At 40.1% G+C, this 22,366-nt stretch overlaps 1 protein-coding gene across 1 annotated transcript; it reads right to left on the minus strand.

The window, feature by feature from the left end:
- Positions 1–19,661: 19,661 nt before the first annotated feature.
- On the minus strand, positions 19,662–21,754 carry ADM (adrenomedullin). The gene is given in 5 exon segments (XM_030450951.1): positions 19,662–19,874; positions 19,877–20,055; positions 20,546–20,686; positions 20,981–21,091; positions 21,660–21,754. Coding segments are annotated over 4 exon segments (546 nt in total). The 5' UTR covers positions 21,079–21,091; positions 21,660–21,754; the 3' UTR covers positions 19,662–19,746.
- Between the last annotated feature and the right edge of the window lie 612 nt (positions 21,755–22,366).

The raw sequence follows: 22,366 nt of genomic DNA on the forward strand, positions 1-22,366 counted from the left end.
TTGCTGTAGATTAAATGTATCATATAGTCCTAAATTTAGACTAGTCATCAAGCATGGAATTTGGTCTTCTCTGCAAAATGACTTTGCACATTCCTCACGCCAATGCCAAGATAATATTTTCTCCATTGCACGCTCATGTTTGTTCTGCCAGCTTTTTCATTATTTGCTTCATTTACTCACAGTATGTCAAAGCCCTGATTCTGTGACATTTCAGTCCAAGTATCTTTTAAAAGAACTGGGTTTTGTATCCTTATGAACAGTACAAAGAAACTTGTTTGTTTCCCTTCCTGTGCAGATGCTTCTGGCCTTCTCAAAGACTTAAATACTCTGATATATTGAAGGATAAGTATGTTGCTTCCACATGTATGGCACAAGCTGTTTAACCAGATGAAGTCACAAGGACCCGTGCTGTGCAATAAAAGTAAATAAGGACACAGTAGAGAAGCAGAGTCACCTTTGTCAGACCTGTGCTGCCATACTGTCTGAGACTGTGTGACTCTAGTCTGTCAGCTTCCCATACTCTTCATGGCTGATATTTGCACATCCTTGCAGGATCAGGACCTCAAGTGGTTTTACACAAGTGTTCCCTTTTTTATTTTTGTAATTCAGGAGCTGAAAAAAGATTACCTTGATCAAAAAATATAGTTAATTCTCATTGTGATAACTGAGGCAATTTTATCTATGTATTGGAAACTTTTGCCTGTTTTTAATGTCTATGTATGACGGTGTATACACATTTGATAAAAAAGCCTTTCTACCTGAGATGAGGAGTAAAGGAGACTCCTTTGTTTTAAATCTTACTGTTTGACCAAACAATTAATCAAGGAGGTTAGATGAACCTTTTACACCAAGTGTATTTGCAGGGGATCAAAACTTCAACAAAAAACAAAGAAGCCAAATGCTATAAATGGGTATATAAAGTGAAAAAGGCTCAAGCATGTAAAAGTACTAGAGAAAAAATGGAAGAATTTTATATAGGACGGAAATGAAAACACTCAATGCGAGGTCTGAGTTAGCCCCCAGAAGTAGATCTGAGGAAGTGAGCTGGACTGGGGAAACTCCAGCTAGAGCTTTGAGAGGGGGGTTCTAGATAGTTCCAGATGATATGGTATATACTTGCAATATGTGATTTAGGTTGTGTCAAGAAAATATATTCTGAGTTGTCCAAAGAGCAGTCATGTTTAAAAAATACATGCAATGTGTGCTATGGTGTATATACCTTCCATCTTAGGTACTTCTTAAGGTGTCAAATATAATTCCAACTATAGTTTTGCAAAAAGTGCCTTGGGTTCCCTTGGCATTCTGACAACTGGAGACTGATCAGTTGTTGGGTGTATTTCTGTGAAGGGGGGACAGAGAATCTGTATCCAGGAAAAGTATGTACTGTCGAGGCTGATGGAAGAGGTAATGCTGTAGCCCATTAGGAAAAGCTTTGTGCTCAAGGGGAATGAAATCCAGTGCACCAGTTTGGGGAGCATACACGGGTGCAGTCTGAACAGTTCTATGGGCCAGGGCTGAGTAGATGAAGTCACAGATAATTTCTCTGTGTGAAGTTGTCAGGGACATAAGGTCTCTTCAGTATTTTAGAAAGAGGAAAAAATGAGCAACAATGGTGAAGCCAACAAGTTCAGATGAGAAGTTAGGCATGCTTTTTAGCAGTGTGCATGATTTATCAGTGTCATGGAGTTTTTGGTTTTCTACCTCTTGATATTCTCACTTCAAAACAGTGTACTTTTCTGAAAGCAATACTTCAGTTTAACAGTAGTAATAAATGGATAAAATGTAATGGCCTTGACAAACAGGAGTCAAACTAAGAGTCCTATTTTTTCATCCTGGCCTTAAATTCTCTGAATTTGTGAAATTTCTTAGACAGCTTTGACTTCCTCCTCCTAGATTTCATACTTCTTTCTGCATTCAATTTAATGTTTTAAATTCATGCCTAAAGGACAGAGGTCCTTTTTTGTTGTTTTTGTTTAAACACTAACTAGAGTCTGAAAACATTTCTATTTGTCCAAATCTGGAAAAATGCAGAATGATTATATTACCAAAGGGAGAGAGAGGGGAAAAAAAAAAAAAAAAAAGAATACTGTGTACCCAACAAAATAGAGGCAAGAATGCAGGAATGTAAATGTGTTACAAGCTGTTATTAGGATTTTGGATGCAAAAATGAAACTTAGAAAAGACTGAAGGGTTGAAAAGGCAACATACGATCCAATTTACTTAGACTAAAAATTTCCTTCCCTAGCTTGCTAAGGTGACAGGAAAAAATTATGAAAATAAGGTAATCATATTTGGTTTAGGTCTTGCAGTTTCCACTGAAGTGCCTGTCTCTTTATAATAAGTTTTTTTGAAGAAAGTGCCTTGGGGAGTTACTAGAAAAATGAGCTTTATTAAGTGTTCATGGCCATCTGAATTACCCACCCATCCAGTATAAATGTGTTCTGGCAAAACAAGTGTTTGTGTTGCCATGGCCTTTCCCATGATGTTATTTTCTTAAGCAAAAGCATTTTTCTAGCTGAGATCTTAACAAGGACACAGGCAGGGTGCCATGATTCAGTCCTTGAGGAGAAAAATAATGATTTGGAAGGAATGGTGAAGGAAAGAGAGGGTCTCAGAGGGGTTAGAACAGAGGACTGGGATATCTGGTGACTCTTTTGCCCAACAGAAGCAGTAATCCCTTCTACTAGGCACTTCAGTTATGTGGGAGAGTAGTGCAGCCTCCACCAGCATTGCAGAAATGCCACTAGGCCCAGTGCAAAAATTTTCCTGTAGCATCCTTAGTCTAGGGCAAATCTCTCTTAAAAATAGCAGCTCAACTGTTATTTGCTGAGCAAATCACACACCTCAGATACAGGCTGCATCAAATCAGCTCATAGGGCCCTGTGCTGTGCACATGTACAGGGACTCTATGCAAATTGGAACTGTTCTATATACTGTTGGGTTGAGTCTGTTTTTTTCTTCCTTTGCCCTGCAAAACTTTCGGGAAGGTCCTGCCTAAGAGTTTCACATTGGTTTCTATCCTCCAGTGCATACTTCTGCAAGTGAAAATTATTGTGAATTTAGTAGTCTTTATTGATGAATATTTTTGTTTTAGATTAATATCAAAATGTTTTGTCATCAAACTAGTGAACCAGTCAGATAAACATTGCAGAACATTGCTATATACATTACAGCAATTGAAGCAAAATGAATGGTGCTTATATAAAGCATGTAACAAGGCAAGTATTGAGGAACCTTTTCTCTGCACATCTTCCCAAATTCCAGTAATCATCAGTTTGTGAAGCAGTGGTCATATCTGAATATTTCTGCTTCCCATCCCCCAAGGGTTCATAAATTCATTTCTGAAGGAATAAAAAAACCAAAGAAGATGAAAACCTCATTTTCTTAATCTCACTGGTACAGGACTGCAACACTATTTTAGCAAACAGATCTATTACAGAACTAGGGCAAAACAAACAAAGGAATGTGAAACATTATATTTACCTTAAATAAAAATTAGTGGGAAACTAAGAGAGCAAATAACATTTGATAGAAATAACAGAATATGCCTCAAGAGAGGTGGCCTATTCACAGGCATTCCCTCTTGGATTTTACAGTCCTTAGAGCAGAAAGTGCTTGATGGAAGATGTGTTCTCACCTTCAATAAAATGCTAAAGAACATGATGTAATCACAATTTGGTTCCAAATATATACTTTCTTATTATGCAAATTAATAGTACATTTAATTAATATGTAGTTATTGGGAATTGCATGCTTTACTGAAGTAATAATGATGAATTCCTGAACATTAGAGTTAAGTTTTGTGGTTCCTATGATAAAATATGTTTAGCTGGACAACATATGAAGGCACTTAGATTTGACCCAGCTTCTTTAATAAAAACCGATTTCTTTTGTGAAATACTTTAAAAATATTCTTACATAACTTGTAGGGAAGTTGGTGGGTTTTTTTATAATATAAGTTGGAATGCTAATCACCACACATATTGCCTCATCTTAAAACAAATTGAAATCAACAGGTGTTTTATAACTGGAGCATGTTATGTACTTCCCAATATGCATGTGCATTTAATCAGAGCCTCCATTCTCTTTATGTTTCCAGAAAGGTTATGTGATTTTAGGTTTTTATTAAAGAGAGATTCAGAATTTAATTTATTACTTAAATTGACAGTAAGATAACTCTTCTATTTAAAACTTGAGAATAGGCATTGGAAGATGGGAGTTCTAATTCCCAGCCTGCCTTGTTAAGCACGAGAAAAATGTTAAGGCTAACCAGTTCTTTGATATCGCGATGGTTTGCCTGTCAATTAATTAGTCCTTGTGGCAATAATGTTTGTGGCAAGTGGTCTCTGATTTCAAACTCTGAGAAAGAATTTGAGAATGTGTGTTACAGATCTCCAGCATACTGTTGGGTAGTCATCTGCACCAATAGTGCGTTTGGGATGAAATTTTGGCTTCACTGAGGTGCATGCAAGTTTACACTGCTGCTTAATAATATAACCATATAGATGAATGAGAAGAGTAGTTCTTTGGGTTTGTTTTTTTTAGTTAATTTTGCTCTAACCTATCAAGGTGTTACCAGTTCTGGGAAACAATCAAATATCTTGTAACGCTCTCTGAGATTTCCCGTTAGTGAATGAATAAAAAACAAAGAAAACAGAATCTGTATTTTAGAACCTTCAGAAAGAGAACTGAGGCCAGTGGCAGTGTCTGCTCTGTTCAGGAGATTTTGGTGTCATTAAGAGTCTTGGAGATCAATTTGAGTTCACATACTATCCAAGAGAAAGCAATTTTAAAATTAAGCCACTCAAGGTCTTGTCAGTGTTGCTAGGCACTAGAGCCACACTTCTTGATGCTAGGCCACTGTGCAAAGCCTGTCTTGGGAGATATCCCAAGGGTACCCGCTGAGTGTGAAAGGAGCATTCAGCCAAGAAAAGCAGGGAAAAGTGTTCTTCTAAAGTGGGGGAAGGGATGCTGTTTATTTTCTGTTTTTAATCCATAGAAATCCAAGAAAGAGAATAAAAAAATTAAAGAGTGGGAGGACTGAACTGGAGGGGAGTAAAAGTATCTTTTTACATCAAGAATGGCCAGACCAGACCACTGTTTAAACCTTGGAACTTCATTATTCTTGGTCCAGCTGGCAGTCTGTTAGAAGAGTTCTCCTGACTCCTGAGTATCTAGACGTTTGGAGAAAGGCAGGTTTTCCTATTTCCACTCTTGCAAGAGTAACAATTTCCTTGCCAGAAGCACTGACTAGGGGAAAGCTACAATATCTGCTACTGGAATAAGGATGGAGGGAGTTGGGTTGCTGCTTCAGGATCTCAGAAGGGATTTCTAGTACAAGGCCAATAAAAATCTATCAGTGTCAATGCTGAAGACAGTTAACTGACTGCATTGTGTCTGTGTTCACAAGGGTTCCCTCAAAGTACATTAGTTAAAGTCTCTGCTGTAGCATACAATTTAGATTTCCAAAGGTTAACTGCTCTCTGCCAGAAGAAATTGGTTTCTGTCTCGTTGTTTCCTGCAGAGCTGTCAGAAACAGGGCATAAACATGTCACCAGAGCCACAGGAAGGGGGTGGTTTGTCTTGCCTTGCAGCCTCTGAAAACCCAAGTCTTCCCTGATACTCTTTTGCCTGTTTGAAAATGTGTCACTGAAAGGTGCTTGCAGACAACAGTCATTTCTCTTTACTGCTTCAGTAAAAATGTCCATCTTGGCAAAGTGCAGGGAGACAAACTGATGATGCCTGAAGGAAAGAGTATCAGCCATGAGCTTTTTCCATGGGTCAGGAAAAGGCACTTTTCTGGACAAAAGCTAGGGATTGTAGGAAATAAATTGAGCTCTGTGTTGAATTCAGCAAGGTGAACCATAAGCCTGTAACTTTTGAAAATAATATTTTCTGTTGTAATATATAACTGTCTTTATGGACTCTGATTTAACTCATACCACTTTACCTTTTGGTGCATTTTGACTTTTAAAGTCTTCTGTGCAAGCAAGGGCATATCTGCATGCACCATCTAACCTCTAACCATGTATATCTACATTTTTTTTTTAGAATTGTATATAGAGTGAAAATAACAACAACAAAAAAAAATAGAAACAGATAGTCTTGGAACCTTAGCACAGTTTTTTTTGTTTCCTTGAAAATTACTTGCAGATTTGCTGAAGAAAAACATGAGTTCACAGAGAATACAGCTTCCTACAAGGGGTAATAGGAAAAAGATACTAACTTGATGTATTTCTCATTTTCTTACAATCAACTTTTTCCAAAGCTAAACAGTAATACCTACACATTGGCATACACATGCAGGTTTAATTTAGAATTTTTAAAGATCAATGCTGAGCAACTATGTGCTTTGCAAGTCAATTTAGGGACACATACTGTTCTTAGACAGCAAATAAATGAAGATGGACTTTTAAGCCTTCAGCTGAACATTCCAAAAACGTACAGAAAAGCCCACACCAAAGTGAATTCACTATCAAGTATCATGATATTCTGGCATTCTACACATTTTATAACTTCTTAGATACTTCTAGTTAATTCTTGTTATCACTAAGAGGTTTTTTTAATCAGATATATAACCTCCTAACTACTTCTTGGATCTTCTGAGTTAAGCACTGTTATACATACTGCCTGCTGTTGTTTGCATTCATTTTTCTGAATAAGTTATGTTACACAAGGAACCTGTGTTGGTGTCCTGTTGAAGTGTGTGCAACATACTGTGTTCCCCTACAGACTAGTGAATTCCTGAGTCTCTCCCCTGAGAAATTACTTATGCCACACATTCTCTAAGCTGTTACGTCTGATGTGTTTCATTCTCATTGCTTGTCTGCTCCCAGCATCCACACTTCACATTTTTTACCCGTTCTAACTCTTTTTGTTTTGGAGTCTCCGTGTTTTCATTTAAGAGACTGGACCATGGCTGTTTTTAATCCAGATAGTCCCTGTTCCCCAACCACACCCCAGCTGTCAGCACAAATGTAGGCAACAGTTCTGCATGGCAATGCATCAGAATGGGCATGAACGACATGGAACAGCTTGGCTCAAGGACCAGGAATTGCTCCTTAGAGGACATGACATAATCCATGAAAGCATAGCCTCTTCGTGTCCACTTGGCTCCCATATTCTCCAGAGTATCCTTGTATCCTGTTCTTGCCTTAATGTGATTAATGGGAACTGTTTCCTTGCCCAGTGAGTCCTATAACTTTAAAAAATGAGTTTCAGGTACATGGTAGTATAGAAAAAAACCCCAGTGTGTCACTAAGCCCAGAAAGAGTAAGGTTTTGCTTAAAGAGGTAATTTATCTTAGCAAGTCAGGAAGAGAGATGACCGCAGAAGCTCCCAGACTGTGCCATCCTACAGGCTCATCTTTCTAATTCTGTATTTTCTTAAATATTTAGTTAAGTGCAGCTCTATTGCTGACTCATATTTCCATTTCTAGGTTCTATATAGCCACATTCTTCATAGGTGGCAATGAGGCAAGAAAGTCATTGTAATTTAGCATTTGGAAAGTTGGTGTACACTTTTATGTCAGCTTCTCTTTTTAGCTAACTGCTCTTTCAAAAATACTCCATGTTAGACCTGTATGAAAATAACTTTGAGATTGGAGGAGTTTTTCAGGCAGACATCAACAGAGTCAAAAATCCTATTCTACCTCTATGCAGTACAAGCAATATTTAAATATTCCAGGCATTTTCATGATGGTTTGAGTTGTAGGAAATTTGGACTGAACACAGACCATAATCTTTCTAATGGTATTTTAAATTCATTGAGCATGTTGGCAGTTATCCAGTTGTCTGACAAAATTACAGGAAAGGGGTTAGGTCAGAATGACCTAGACAGATGCAGGAAAACCATTACCTTCTCAAAGCCTTCTGCATGCGATAATAATTTTGAATCCTATAACAAGGAATGCATCGTGTAATAGTGGTGAATTTAGGAGGAAACACCAGGGCTAATGAATGCTACAAATGTGCAGAAGTGTTGATACTCTCCTCATTGCTGCTGCAGAGAGAGCCCTGAAACGCTGAGTGTTGTTTAAGTGGAAAAGCCTGACAGTGTGCTTCTGGGAATATAGTTGCCTTTTGGCTCAGGATAACACTGTCAGGCAATACCACTTCAGGGTACCAATGTGGGCTTTTGGGCTCTGTGGGAAATGCTGTGGTTCCAAAGTGCACTATCACTTTCAGACTGGGAAAGAGCAGATGTAAGGGATATAACTGAGCACAGTTACTGCCAGACTGTGTTGTACAGAACAGAAGGCTATGCTGTGGCCTGAAAACTGCAGTTTGATAGAGTTTCATCCCACTTAACTGGGGTTCAGAAGCATTCTAATCAACTATCTGATCCATTTACTTTTCTCTCCCATCTGTAACACTACATTTTTGAGAGAAGTATCAAGAAATCCAGAACAAAACACTGAATGTGTCATCGTAAGCAAAAATATTTTTCTCCTCCCTTTGATTCCAACGCTGTGAGCAAAATCGTGAAGGTTCCTTTGCTGTCCACTTCTAACAGAAACAAAGCAACAACTCTTCTGTTGCAATGTGTCTGAGGTAGCTGTAATCACCATGCTGACTGACAGTAATTGGTATGTGCTGTGGTCAGCTTTAAATTCATGCTAATTAAAACTGATCTTCCTACTCACATATTGAAAGAAACACAGTATCTAAAGGCAAGATCATGTTTTCAAGCATCTGGGGGAAACTTTAATAATCCTCAGGCCCCAATGTCTGCCTCTCTTAGAGCTGGCTCCAGTAGCCTCCGTGCTCCGAGACATTTTGTCATATTCTGTAGGTTCTTGTCCTCTCAATGTGCATCAACAATTCTTCTGGCATGACAAGGAAGGCTTATGCTTGGTAGTAAACCAGCACATACTGTTGACTGGGCATTTGTGTGACAGCCAAAGATATTTGCTATTTTTTCTGAAATTTCCTTTCTCCAGTACTTCACTGAAACACTTTATTGAGCATGCCTGACATCCCCAGTGGCTTGGAGAATGGGGAGTAGAAAATACTGAAATAAGAGGAAGAACTTGGGAATACATCATGTGATTCCTCAGACGTGGGCCTTAGTCAGGACATGGGAATTAGTACTTAATGCATAGTTTAACATTGTGTTAATATACCTCCAGCAGCCTGTTGCCACCCGTTTTAAGTTGGTTCATTATGGGATCAGCAGAAGGTACTCATCCTTCTGAAGCATTAGCCCACTGCCAGCTGTGCTGGTTCAGCTGGGTGTTGTCCATTCAGTCATTAGCTACGGATGTTTATGAGATTGGAGTCAGAGGCTTCAGAACAATATAACGTCTTTGTTTTGTAACCTGTCTGCTCAACAAATATCTCTCTAAAGACTTCAAGGTGATCTGAAATCTACCAAAATAGTTTTTAGAGGATGCCTTGCATTTTGTAAGATATTACAAGTTTTCCCTTAAAGAAAAATTAAATGGGTGCCAGTAACACTCAAATAAGGAACTTCAAAATCAGATTAAATAGATATCAATGTATTTTCAAGGTTCAACTTTAATTGATGCTACATTATTTCATTGGTGTTTTTTATAAACCACTCACAAAACTAAAGATGTACTTGCTTCAACATCCTCCTTAAAAGGTTTCCAAATTCATGTTAAGCATGCAGTGAGATTTTATAACTGAAGATATGCATCAGTTTATGTATGTTATAATTTGACAGCATTGCCATAAAATGCTATTTTAGTGTTGCTATTGTCTGATTTAATTATTTTATTTTTTTGTTATTCCGGCAAATGTGGAACTTGCCTGAAAATGTTACGGTTCTAATGTAAGTAAAAACCACAAATATTGTAGGTTCCAAATAACTTCAAGGACTACAAGATATCTTGATTAACCCAGATTTACCAGCATGAATGTTAGCTTTTTCATTGTTCTGTAATATGGGACCATATAAAGAAAATATACTTAGTATGTCAGTCTAAGACATTTTGACAGTTTGGTAGACATTGCATTACTACTTTCTTTTATGTCTTGTATGGCATTATTGTCTTCCACACCACTTAGTAGTTGCATAATTGCTCCCTTTCAAGCATTCCACAAGGTCAACTTGAGTCATGTCAAATAACTAAAGCAAATACCTCATATGAAACCATTTAAGATAACAAGTCATGTGATCACATATATTACCTCTTGCCTGGATTTTCTGGATCATACTAGAAGCATGTTAGAATACACAAAAGCAACAGAGCTCACCAGCTGACTGCTTTGCCTATGATAAGCAACTGATGAGCAGTTTATTGCAAAGTATAGAACACAGACAAGCTAGAATTTAAAGTTACCATCTTCTAAATCATTATGTCTATTTTTCAAGTTGACCTTCTCAAGGCAAAACCTGTGTTTTCCTGCAGAAAAAAAATTATGACTGGGATGATGGTTTTAATTTTATTTTAGTTCTTCTAATAACATTCAGCTATGTTACATTTTAAAGCTCCCTAATTATCAGATGTAACATCTGGGATACAGTATCTATCAGACTGTGTTTTATCCAAACTGGGCACAGATACAAGAAAGTGTTATTTGTATTTATTAATTGGGACATACAGAGAAAGGTCAACACTTTCTCCATGCATCTTTCATCAGCAGAGAGGCTGGTGAGAAAGCAGGGTAAAAGTAAAATTCCTTAATCAACAAACACTTTTGACTTCAAAAATATGCAACATGAAGTGCATGAAATATATAACATGAAAGCAAAGAATAAGCTTCTTACTCATGCATTTTTTTATTTAATATCATTCAGTTCAGTTGTACCCATAGAGCATATCAGACCTCTGCTGTTCTCAACTGAAATCAAAGGAAAGTGGTTTCTCTCTACAGTGGTTGACAACAATAAAGGAATTAGTACACTGCTGCCAAGCAAGCAGCAACTAAAAGGAAGCACAAAATGGTTAAAATAGTCACATTAAAATGCTTTATTCCACTATGCAGCACCCTTGACGTAGTTAAAGTGATTGGTTGCTTCTATAGCCTTCCCAACAATTTGTGATAATATTTGAGCCATTATTGGCTCTTCAATGCAAATTGTTCTGCCTCATGTCCAGAGATTTTGTGAGTCTTTTTTTTTTTTTTGTCTACACGGCAAGACCTCACAAAGAAGAGTTAACCCTCTTCTAGACTTACATTTCTAGAGAGTTTCAGCATGCAGTTTCACGTTAGGTCATAGGCTGGACATCATTATCTCAAAGGTCTTTTCCAGCCTCATTGATTCTGTGTTTCTGTGCTGCTGGAGGGTGTGTGAACACACAGGCTGACCTATACTGTTGGTATCTCTTACTGTGTAGACACATGTTTTTATACCTATATACTCTCTCTACCTGGTTTCCCAGTCATCTGGCACCATTCCCATTCCTGGTAGAGCACAATAGATTGGCTTTTTAGGCTTGGAGTGAATTCTCAACACCAAACCTTTACTCACATGAACACAAAAAATTGACTGAGTAAGAGCAGAAGTCTGTCTAGGCCAATGTGTTGTCACCACTGTCATCATATAATATATCCATCCATTGGGCTGTGGTGGTTCAGCATGCTCATTAGTCCTGTCTTCCACTCCTCTGCCTGATGCTGCCATTGCTTAACTGCAGTGTTTCACCTTATTTGCAGTCTTAACTAGGGTCTTACAGTTTTAGGCAGAGGGAAGCAGCTCTGCTGGCCTGGGAACACAGCTGATGTCTGTCCTGTCCTTAGGCAAGGAAGCAAAGATGTAGGCTGAAGTAGCTTCCTTGGCTGAAGGTCCGTGCTTCAAGTGTGCCCCATTCATATATTTCCAATTTGATATTTGTTCATAATAGAGTACATCATATATAAGCTGGGTGGGCTAAATGAACCAACTAGTTGATCACTGAATATCTGGTACACAGCAGACTTAACCAGCACCAATTCCAAGACAGAGATAAATAAAAATGTACCATTTCAACTACTTGTTTTAAGTTCATTATGAATAAAGGGATGAATGTTTTAAGTAGGCACCATATAGCATATAATTTTTAAAGACAATGTACGGTCATAGAGATGAAATAAATATTTTGATGGAAGGCTCATTTTTCTGTGCCTGTTTGTAGCATTGAATACTGCTCAGGAGTATTAAAATAAAATTTTTTAAGTCTTCCACATAAGACAAGAGATCCTTACAATCTTTTAAAAGTCAGCTCTGCTGTCTTCATCTACCTCGTGTAGAATTTGACACAGTCTTCATACAAGATATACCAATTTTTTCTTGTGTAACTGTTGCTGGAATAGGAATTATAATAAAAACAGTTTGCATCACAATAATTATTAAGATGAGATTACTGTGTTACAGTAAGTATATATTTCCTAATTATATTAGAGAAAATACAACTGTAATTTCAATGCAGTTTAAAAATGTCATTGCAGAAAAGATTCTCTTCTGTTTGTAACAGCTGGAAGAACAATTCTGTGACTGTAAAAGCTGACAGCTCACACCTAACTGAGCTGGAGTATTGTTTATGCCATAGATAGATAGATGAGAGAAACAAGTAAGTCTGATTCATCATACTGCTGTTTCAAAAGCTCTCTGTCTAGAAGAGAGGAGCACATGGACAACTCTCCAATCATGAGTTCTCCTGAAAAGGAAATACTGGTCTTTCTCACTTCAGCCTGCTTTAATTAGTAAATAGGTATTTCCTGAAATACACAGGACCCAGTATTCTCTTTTGATCTCTTCAGAGAATTCTGTTTGTTCACTGTTCTCTTGGTAGCCCAGAGTGGCAAAAGTGATATCTGTATGAGTATTCAGGCATCCCTTGGGCAAAGTGTAATGCTGGAGTATTCTCAGAACAACAGAAAAAACAGAACAGTTTCTTATCTCTGTCTCCTCAGAATATGTAAAGGTATTGTGCTGTTCCTGCTTTTTGTGAGTAAAGCCCAGGAGGAATGAAACATTTGAGTCTCTGCATTACTCAGCATATTGAGTAACTAGCCCAGGCCAGATATAAAATTCTTTTAAATGCAGGCCTTCCTGCTGGCAGCAACATTGTGCCACTTTGACATCCAGCAATAATTCTAAATCAGAGTGATTTATTTTTCTTTAGAAGGCAGCAGATGGCAGCAAAGTTGTACTGATGTGCCAGACTAGTAGAAGAAGAAAAATATCTTAGTACACACACTCTAACAACATTCCATGGAAAAAAATGTATCATTTGTTTTTGTCTTTCTTGCAATGCAGTTAAGAAAGTAAATCAGGTTAAATGGCCCTTGTGCACTTGTAATGTGGTTTTTTTTCCCCCCATTACCAGAAGTTAATTAAATCAGATTGGTGCTAGATGATGTGATTTATCACTCAGTAAATTATCTTTGTCTCTGCAGGAATCACTTCTTTGTGCAAATCTTTTTATATCCTTCATTAAACAGATACTGATTGCCTTGTGCAGATATGTTACAAAAGGCTAGATTGTCTGTGTGTGGCATCCTGATTGATAAAGGAACTTTGCCATTCTCAGCTGTGAGTTATGTACACCGCTAGCTCTCTCATTTCATTATTTCGTTTAGCTGTCTGAATACATAATTTTCCAAGGTTTCAAAATAGGTTTGGTTTTGCTTTTTTTTTATTATTTTTTTTAATAGAGAGAAAAGAGGAAGAAAATACTGCTATATAAAATCATAGTATTGAAGACACTCCAAAATCCCATTGCATTAAATAAAAAAATGAAGACTGGGTTTTGGAGAAGAGCACTGGAAGTTCTGGGATTCAGTCCCTACTCATGAACTCATTTAGCACTGCACTTGATATGTATGTTTGTTGAAGCTGTCACTGCCAGCAGTACCACATCCACTTAGAAGGAGCTGCAGTGATCATACATTGCTCAACTCATTTCAGTTTGAACTGAGAGTCTGGATTTGAGTTACCTCTTTTTGATAGAGTTCTGATCCCTTACTTCTACTTTTTAATAGTTTCTTCAGTTTTCAGAACTTCTGGATAAATTAAGTATAAAGCAAAACTTAGAATACAATATTTAAGTATATTTAAGTATAAAAAATAGACGTGTTTTTGAAAGAAAGGCTTAATTTTTTTTTTACTGAAGTCAATAGAAGTTTTGTTTCTGTTAGATGCCATCTCAGGCCTGGGATTCAGTGTTGAGATTTGGTGTTGGGATTCCTATCTGGCTCATCAGTTCATCACCACCAGAATGTCTGATGTGTGTAGACAGTAAGAAGACTAGTGATCAATGCCAGTTGCATATTTTTTGTGTTGTTTATCAATAAAGGGCCAAACTATGAATTTGTTCCTTATGCAGAATGAGATGCAGAGCTGCACAGCCCCAGGAAAAAGAATTACTTAGAAAAACTGTCTTAGAAAATCCATCACTTTTTCCTTGTTGCTAAAGAGAACAAATTTTCTTTACCAGGTGCAGATGTCTCCTTCCAGCCTGCAGACTCAGATCTCCTCTGGAGTCCTTATACACAGGCAGGGAAGTGTGGTGGCCTCTGAGAGTTTACTGGTTTCTAGCAGAGAGGCACAATAGGGTCCGGTCATGTAAGGGGAATGAGGAGTCCACATACCCTTTTGTCCTCTCCTGTAACAGCTATGGGATGGATTACATGCTGGCCTTTTAGTCTTTGAGCGTTTCAATTTCATGACAACTCCTGTGGCAGTAACCACCTATTAAAAGGACAATAATTATGTTTGTTTGATGAACTGCTTGGTTTGCTCCTGCACTAACAGATAAGATCCGTTACGTTTGTTCTCCTGTTTCTGCCAATACTACTGGACATCAGAGATTAAGACCCAGACATTTGTTTGTTTATTTTTACACCATGTTAGCAAAGTATGAAGAAAATATAAACCATTTTATAATTGCTGGAAAAGTTGTGTGTAATTCACAAGCTGACAGATGTGGGAAGCGATAGTTGACTGAAAGTATTGGAGGAATATTTATTTTGCAAACCTATTCTGAGAGACAGAATTACAAAATATTTGCCTTCAGATGGGTTGGATAGATCTTTCCTGACTTTGGAAAAACCCAGGATCTTGTAAGTGGATGGGAGGGTTAAATGTGCTAAAAGTTATCGGAACATCAAACAAAGTCAAAAGATTTAATTTGGCCTCCTCATTTCTGTTTCTGTTGCTGGGAATTTTGTACACAAAATACTCCAGTCTTATCAAATCATTAACACTGATTCTGGTTTTCATGGAACCACTTGTTTTTCCTTTGGAGACATTGTAGTTATAAAGCATTTTGACTAGTGTATATAGCATGTGTATATATAGTAAATATATAGTGTATATAGTATATATAGTGTATATAGTAAAAAGGCTTTTTCATAGCAAAGTTCTTTACCTCATGAGCAAATTATGCTGCTTCTTGTGAAGGATACATGGCCCTGCTCCAGAGAATTAAGTGTTTAAAAATTACAACTATTTCAAAGCTGACACAAATTATTTGGTGAAAAAAGAATGTTCTTTGAGAAATATTTGTATAATAAAAGCAAACCCCTGTGAACATAATAAACAAATTTTAGTTAGGCATAATTGGATTTAGTTACTGGTTATACTTAGTCAAGTTGGAATTTTTTCTCCTGATGCCTGTGTGCTCTACACTACTTAAGTATGATGTGAGATAATATAAAATGGTTTATTGACAGCACAAGGAAAGTATTTGGATTGCTTTCTGGAGTTGCCATTATTGGCTTTAATTATGACTTGTTGTCCTTTGGGTACTAAATGAGCCAGAAAAGGCTTCATACGTGCCAAAGTATTCATTAGTATTCCCCTTTCTGTCATTGTACTTGCAGAAGAAGTTTATATCTGGCACCTGACTACAGTTCTTACTAGCACAGACCAAGAGGCTTTGCAGATTTTGATAATCATCTGAAAGTACACCAGTGTCTCTAGTTTTTTGATACAGTAGTTCCTAGGTAACAGTGGCAGAACTCTCCGACCACTTTCTGATGTAACTGGAGAACAAACATTTTTTGTAGTCCTTTGTGTGACATGGCTGCTTAAAGTAAGTTTTGTGGCATCAACTACAGAAAGAAAAATAATAACTTCCCTGTTCCATGTTAGGGGATCTGGACTAGGACTTCATGGCAAAGCACTTGTATTTCAGCATTTAGGCTCTTTGCCATCATTCTGCATAGCACTAATAATGGAGCCGCAAAAATCTTTCTGAGCTAAAAATAGCCTTTAGAATCTATTTTGGTAATTAAAAAATTGTCTATAGTGAGGTACATTTCTTAACCATAGGGTGTTTTTAGGGGACATAAAAACCAAAATAATAACTCATAAAGTATATTCCATGAACTGCTCTGATGCTTCACTGTAGTGCTTACTGAGAATGGTGACCGCTCCTTTAACATCTGCTGTTGAACAGACTGATGGACAAGGATCAATTCCTGCTCTGATATTTAACATTGCAAAACTAATTTTAATTTACAACCTTGTTTGAGCTGAACTTACAGTCATGTTTTAAGCAGCCTTTGAAATGCTGGCCTGTGAGGCACCAAACTGTTCTTAGAAATTAATACTTTAACTAAGGTGTTGTGCAAACAGATGCTTCTGATTTTGGAGGCATTTGATAACACCTTACACTTCTCACCTGTCATATTAAAGCATAAGCTGGCCTTGACCTAAGCACACAGCTCCTCTTGAACTTCTAGGACTTTGAAAAGAAGATTGTTTTCATAGGTTGGTACTGTTTCAAAACCTTGTTCTCCCAGAAATCTTAGGGGTTCCAAAAACCTCACACTTCTCAGAGATTTGTACTCTTGTTCATATATGGATTTCAACTACTGTTTAAAGGCTACCACCCAACATTTTGCTTTGTGGGATGTTCATGGTGAAAAGATGCTTAGCCAGTCATGTCTCCTGCATGGGCAAGAGGAAGAGCTTGGTCTTTACCCTTTAAAAGACATAGTTTCAAATATTTCTTTGGGCATGTAGGAAGTTTTAAAAATAAAAGATGTTCTATTCAGTTGCTGTTTATTCCAACTTCAGCATTTTGCTTCTCCCCACGAGCGCGGCAGGTGGTGCTCTTGATCCTTTCAAACAGCATTTTTTGCACTTCAGTAAGGTCAGATTATGCCATCCAGCACCAGCTTGTTGGTTTTAGCTCTGTCCACCTAGACCAAGGGTATTTCAGGCCTGAGAGAAGTGTTTTCTATCAGTGAAAACGAAAACAGTGCAAAAAAGATATTTGCACTGGGAACTGGGTTTTTGCAGTAAATGAAGAAAAGCTCAATACAAACAGAAGTAACTCGTTGACAAATACATACTTAGGCATGCTATTGCCCAGTCCAGCCTTATCTCCCAAGCTTAGATGGCAAAGATGCTAGCTGCATAACCTGTAAGTAAAACATTGTAGCTATTAAATTGTATGGTTCTATTAATTTTGGTTGTTCTATGTATTTTAAGCAGGATAACACTTTCACCTACACTTTGTAATTTCCCTTTGCAAGCAACACAAAACTTATAAGCTGCAACTATTCTAATTTCAAGATCTTTCATGATTTGAGAATAGCCACTTGCTTGTTTCTTAGCTGGCAGCTATAACCTGTGATGAGGATCATGCATTTGCTGCCACCTCTTACCTTAGAAAAAGTCTGTACCAGAAATCCCCCCCAGCAGTAGAGAGGTAAATTCTCTTCCAGCTGTTAACAAACAGATGGTAATTCAAATGCTTGGTTGAAAATGATCAGGCAAGTAACAAAAAATGGGCAATTCTGAGCAGTTCAAATCTTCGGGGAAAAAAAATCATTGTGAGTATATGCCGACTGTCTAGTCAGCTGGATTCCTATCCCTTTTTTTTATTTTTTTTTTTAACAGTATTCCTGGAAAGGCATCATTGCCAGCTCTTTAGAATTTTTCTTTTAAATATGTGTTTCTTAGGCATTTAGTGTTAGATAAAAAAATAAGCCTGTTTCATTTATTCTTGCAGCATTTAATGCTACAGCTCCCCAGTCATCTTCTGTGTATGTTAACTATGTTCAGAGTAAAATAAGGCATTAAGTTTTACCCGAGGTGTTATACACAAAATACATTTGTTTAGTTAGATTTTTCTTGGCACACCAAAAGTAAACACCAATAGATGGTGCTGTTGGTGCATTAGTAAGGTTCAGTTTCACGTTTGTTTTCTGGTCTGAGGTTGGAATTTTGTTTTTTTATCTAAAAAAAAAAAGGGGGGGGGGGGAGAACAAAACAACAAAATCCCTAATGCTGAGCTTTCATCCAAGATGTTCTGCCCACACTGAACCGGTCACCGTTTAACTTTAACCTGAACTGTGGCCCAGGAAATCCTTCCACATAAATAACCTTGGGAGTTGCCATGACCATTTTTGGAACATGCTCCCTCAATAAATCTGTTACTTTGTTGTGCAATGCTGAAGTATACAGTTGTTTCTCTGATTAATTAGGGCAAAAAATAAATTTGTACACTCAATCCAAGCTGTGACACGTTTCAGCCCTGGCTGGAATATATGGGTAGAGAAGGCCTTAAGAGTCTTCTCTACAGATCTGCCCTGGAATTTTAAGATGCATGCTTGCTTGCTTTTGAGTTTAGTTTATTTGACTAGATAAGGTGGCTGCTAAAAAAGTCTGTAACTGAGGAGCTTTAGTCTGTCACAGAAGTGCCATGCTAGGTTAGTAAGGGTAAGACTGAAAACAGTAAGAAATCATTCATCTTGACCACCTGCCCCCACCAAAGACAACATAACAGAACTATTTTATGTAATAGTGTTTATTTTATTTCACATATTACCCATGGAGAAGAGCTGATATATTCTCTACATCTTTCACCAGTCTGGAATGCAAGATAAAAAAATGTATGGAAAAAGAGTTTAGCGTTTGACATCCACGATATGAAAAATAGAGGGGATACAATGTTTTAAAATGCCCTTATGCAATATATATATATATATATAAAACGTATAAAAATAAAATATATTTTTAAAAAAAAGATACAAACAGGACATGACACAGAACAATCTTAAATATCGATACGTATCCCATGATCCACGCACACCGCACTTATAATTAACAAAAACCACGTACAATTGCACTTTTCCTCTCTGTGACGTTCAAGTATATGGCAGTCCCCGCAGGGACTAGTGAGTGTCCGATTCCCTGCCGGGTGCAGATAACGCAGAGGGTAGAGCAGATGTGGGCAACATGTCCGTGCGACCTGCCCCTGCCAGGGGCCGAACGTGCACCCTCTCACACTTGGGGTCCACCCAGTCGCGGGGTCCCCCTGAGCAACCCCTCTTCGAGGCAAACGGGGCCGGAGCAGCTCCGAGCGCAGCCCGGCGGCAAGGCAGGCCCGGACCCCCGGGGTGCAGCGGCAGGATAGGGAGGGCGACATGGCGGCCGGCGAGGCAGCGGCGCCTCTGGCGGCCTTGGGCCGGGCGCCTTCAGTGCTAGGCGGCGGCGGCGGCGCCGGCGGTGCCTCGCCTGGCGAGGGTAAGCAGTCCGTGACCGCTCCGCCGCTGCGGCGGACGGAGGGAGCAGCCCCAGTGCGTCTCCAGCGGGACATGGCCTTCACAGTTTCACCGCACTGGCTCTCCGCCGCGGGACCAGCCGCTCCTCACCCTGTCGGGCCCTGGCGACGCGGCCCGCCGCTCCGCCGCCCCCGGCCCAGGGAAGGTGCGCCGGGTTCCCGCCCGGACGGGCGCTCTCCACGAATCAGAGCGGCGGCTCCCGAGCATCGACGGACCTTCGGAGTGTCCGTGCGTCAGTCTATCCATCAGAGACAGCCTCGGCCGGGTAGTGCGGCGTTCAGATCCCCAGAACAGGGGCGAGGGGCTGCGCCCGCCGCGTCCGGGGGCGCCGCCCGGCCCAAGGGAAGCGGTCCGGGCTGCGGCGTTCCGGCAGGGAGCGGCGCCTGCGGCCGTAGCCCTGGGGCTGATCTTGTTGGGGGGAGCGGTATCGTCCTTATCCTTGTCCGTCAGCTGGTAGATCTGGTGGGCCAGCTTCTGCACCGTACATGTCCCGAACCGGCACCCCGTGCGGATGGCTTGGAAGTGGGGGAAACTGTTAATGCTCTGGCGGTAGCGCTTGACGCGGATGTGAGCATCCTCCCGGCTGCTGCAAGGCAGGAAGAGAGAGCGGGCATTAGATACGTGCAGTGGGGCCTCGGAGCAGGGGACCCAGTAGGCCCGGGGCGGGGAGGGCAGGGAGCCCCCCAAGCTGGAGGCGGGCTCGTCCCTACTGTGCAAAACCCCCTCACCGCCCCTGGCTCTGCTCTCCGCCGAGCGGCGAGAGATGGGCGAGCTGGTCTCAGAGCAGAGCTTGCTGCCGATGGGAAGAGAGGCCCCGCTGTTTTATGGCTGTTACTTTATCTATGGATCCAGAGCTCAAGTTACTATTTATATTTGACTTTCACAGTAAAGGCGCTGCTATCTCCCGCCAGCTGAAGAGAGGCTGCTACTAGGGCGGTGTGCTGCCCGGGCAAGACCTGCCTCCGGGTCTTGGGGGTTCTATAGCGACAATAAGCCTCAGCACCCAGAAATGAGGGGAGCCCAAAACTTTCCGCTGCCTCGAGCAAGTGCCGAGTCCAAAAGGGGCTGGAATTTACCTGGGATGCGAGACTCGGGGATCCTCCCTCACGTCCTGGGTCCGTATGAGTGGCTGCACCTCGGCGGCTGCCCCCAGCCCTCGGAGAGCTACCGAAGGCTTGATGTCCCGCTTGGCTCGGCTCAATGCCCATTTCGTCCATCTGAAAGGAGAGCAAGGGAAGAGGATAGCCTGTTAGCGCAAGTCTGCAAAGCAGGAGCCAAAGCAAATAGATTTAGGGGGGTACAGTCTTTGCCAGCGCCGAGATTTGTATGTGTGTATTTATTTATTTATTTTTAATGTGTCCTGAAAGGCATGTGTCCTTTTAGGAGCTGTGCAATTCCCATAGGGAAGCCAGTCTCTCTGATCGTGGCCGGACCCCGGTGCAGGGTCGCGGAGGTTCCGCAGGTCCAAGAGCGGGCTGGGCGCTGGCAGGAGGGAGCGGTCCTATACTCACTTTCTTTTGAACTCCGTCGCTACGTCCACCTTTACAGCATCCACCCCGAAGAAGGTCACAGAGCCGACATAAAGCAGGGCTACGTGAAGTAGCTTCATACTGGCTGGGCTGCTGATGGAGAGAAAAGAGAAGAGTTCTAAGCATGGTTGCTAATAGAAGTCAAGTAAGGTCTGCCCTTTATTTCTGGTGATTCTAAAGAGCTCCCCCAGGCTACCGCTGACTTTGCGATATGAACCAGAAGCTAGTATTTGCTCAACAACTTATCAGAGAGTAAATAACAGAGCCTCCAAAGTTTACGTTTGTCGAGAGTTTTACTTGCAGAGGCAGCTGAAAACCAGCAGGATTTCCAGAATACCCCCAGCGGCTTGTATTAGGATTTAGCAAACCCCTGAGATTAGAGAGAGCTGGCTATCAAGCATATCGTTTCCAAACTCCGGCAAGTGTTTTGCTGCCTGAAAGTTTATCCCTTGATAGTTCATCTTCCCACTCCGCACGCAGAACCAGCTAGTTCTGGATCTTACGTTGTAAACTGCAGCTGATGCCAAGAGCCAGTGCAAGGCTCTGCAGCATAACTCCAAGCGCTTCATAACAGTCCAGATTTAGTAGATTTTTACTTCGTCTCCACCTCCCTTGCATCTTGTGTTCTTGTGGTCGAGAGAGGAAAAAAAATAGTTCTTACCTGACAGTGAGGATAATCCACTGAGACAAATATTCTTGTAGTAGCGATCCGATGTTGCAGGGTTTCCTGAGAATCGAGAACTCCTTCTTTGTGTGTCTGAAGTAACCACTGCCGAGCTGCGCTCAACCGCTCGCTTTTATAGAGCAGCGCGGGGGAAGTGGGTGGACCTTGGCGTGGCTGGACGATTTTTCTTTGACACCCCCACCCCCACCTCCGAATAGCTTCTTAATCATTTTAGCGTGGATTGGGGGCAACCCATACTAGGGTAAAACCAAGAGGATTATTGAAAATTATCTTAAACAACCCCCTTGGTATTTTTGTTAATTCTAATGACAGCTTTAGGTGTGGATTCCGAGTAATGACATAACTTTCAAAATCTGATAAGCCCCTCGGTCTGTTTTACAGGAGACAGACTTTTTAACTGCCGGTATATAATTACGTTTACACGGTCTGCAGCATAATTTCTCATTGTAAGTGAAACAGATAGCGTAATTTCTCATTCAGTTTCAGATGGGCGGAAGCAGGGGTGTAGGAACTAGACCCTCACAATTTCAAAATCTATGCAAATCCCTCAAATACCCACGCTCCAAAAATAAACCCATATTTGGACAACATGAATTTTATGAGTAACTGTAATAAATGCCAGCCTTCTTTACATAAGTAAGGAGGTGACAAATCAGTCATCATTAATATTTATGACTCAACTT

This window comes from Calypte anna, chromosome 5 (assembly GCF_003957555.1).
Source record: "Calypte anna isolate BGI_N300 chromosome 5, bCalAnn1_v1.p, whole genome shotgun sequence".
In the NCBI taxonomy this organism is placed as follows: domain Eukaryota; kingdom Metazoa; phylum Chordata; class Aves; order Apodiformes; family Trochilidae; genus Calypte; species Calypte anna.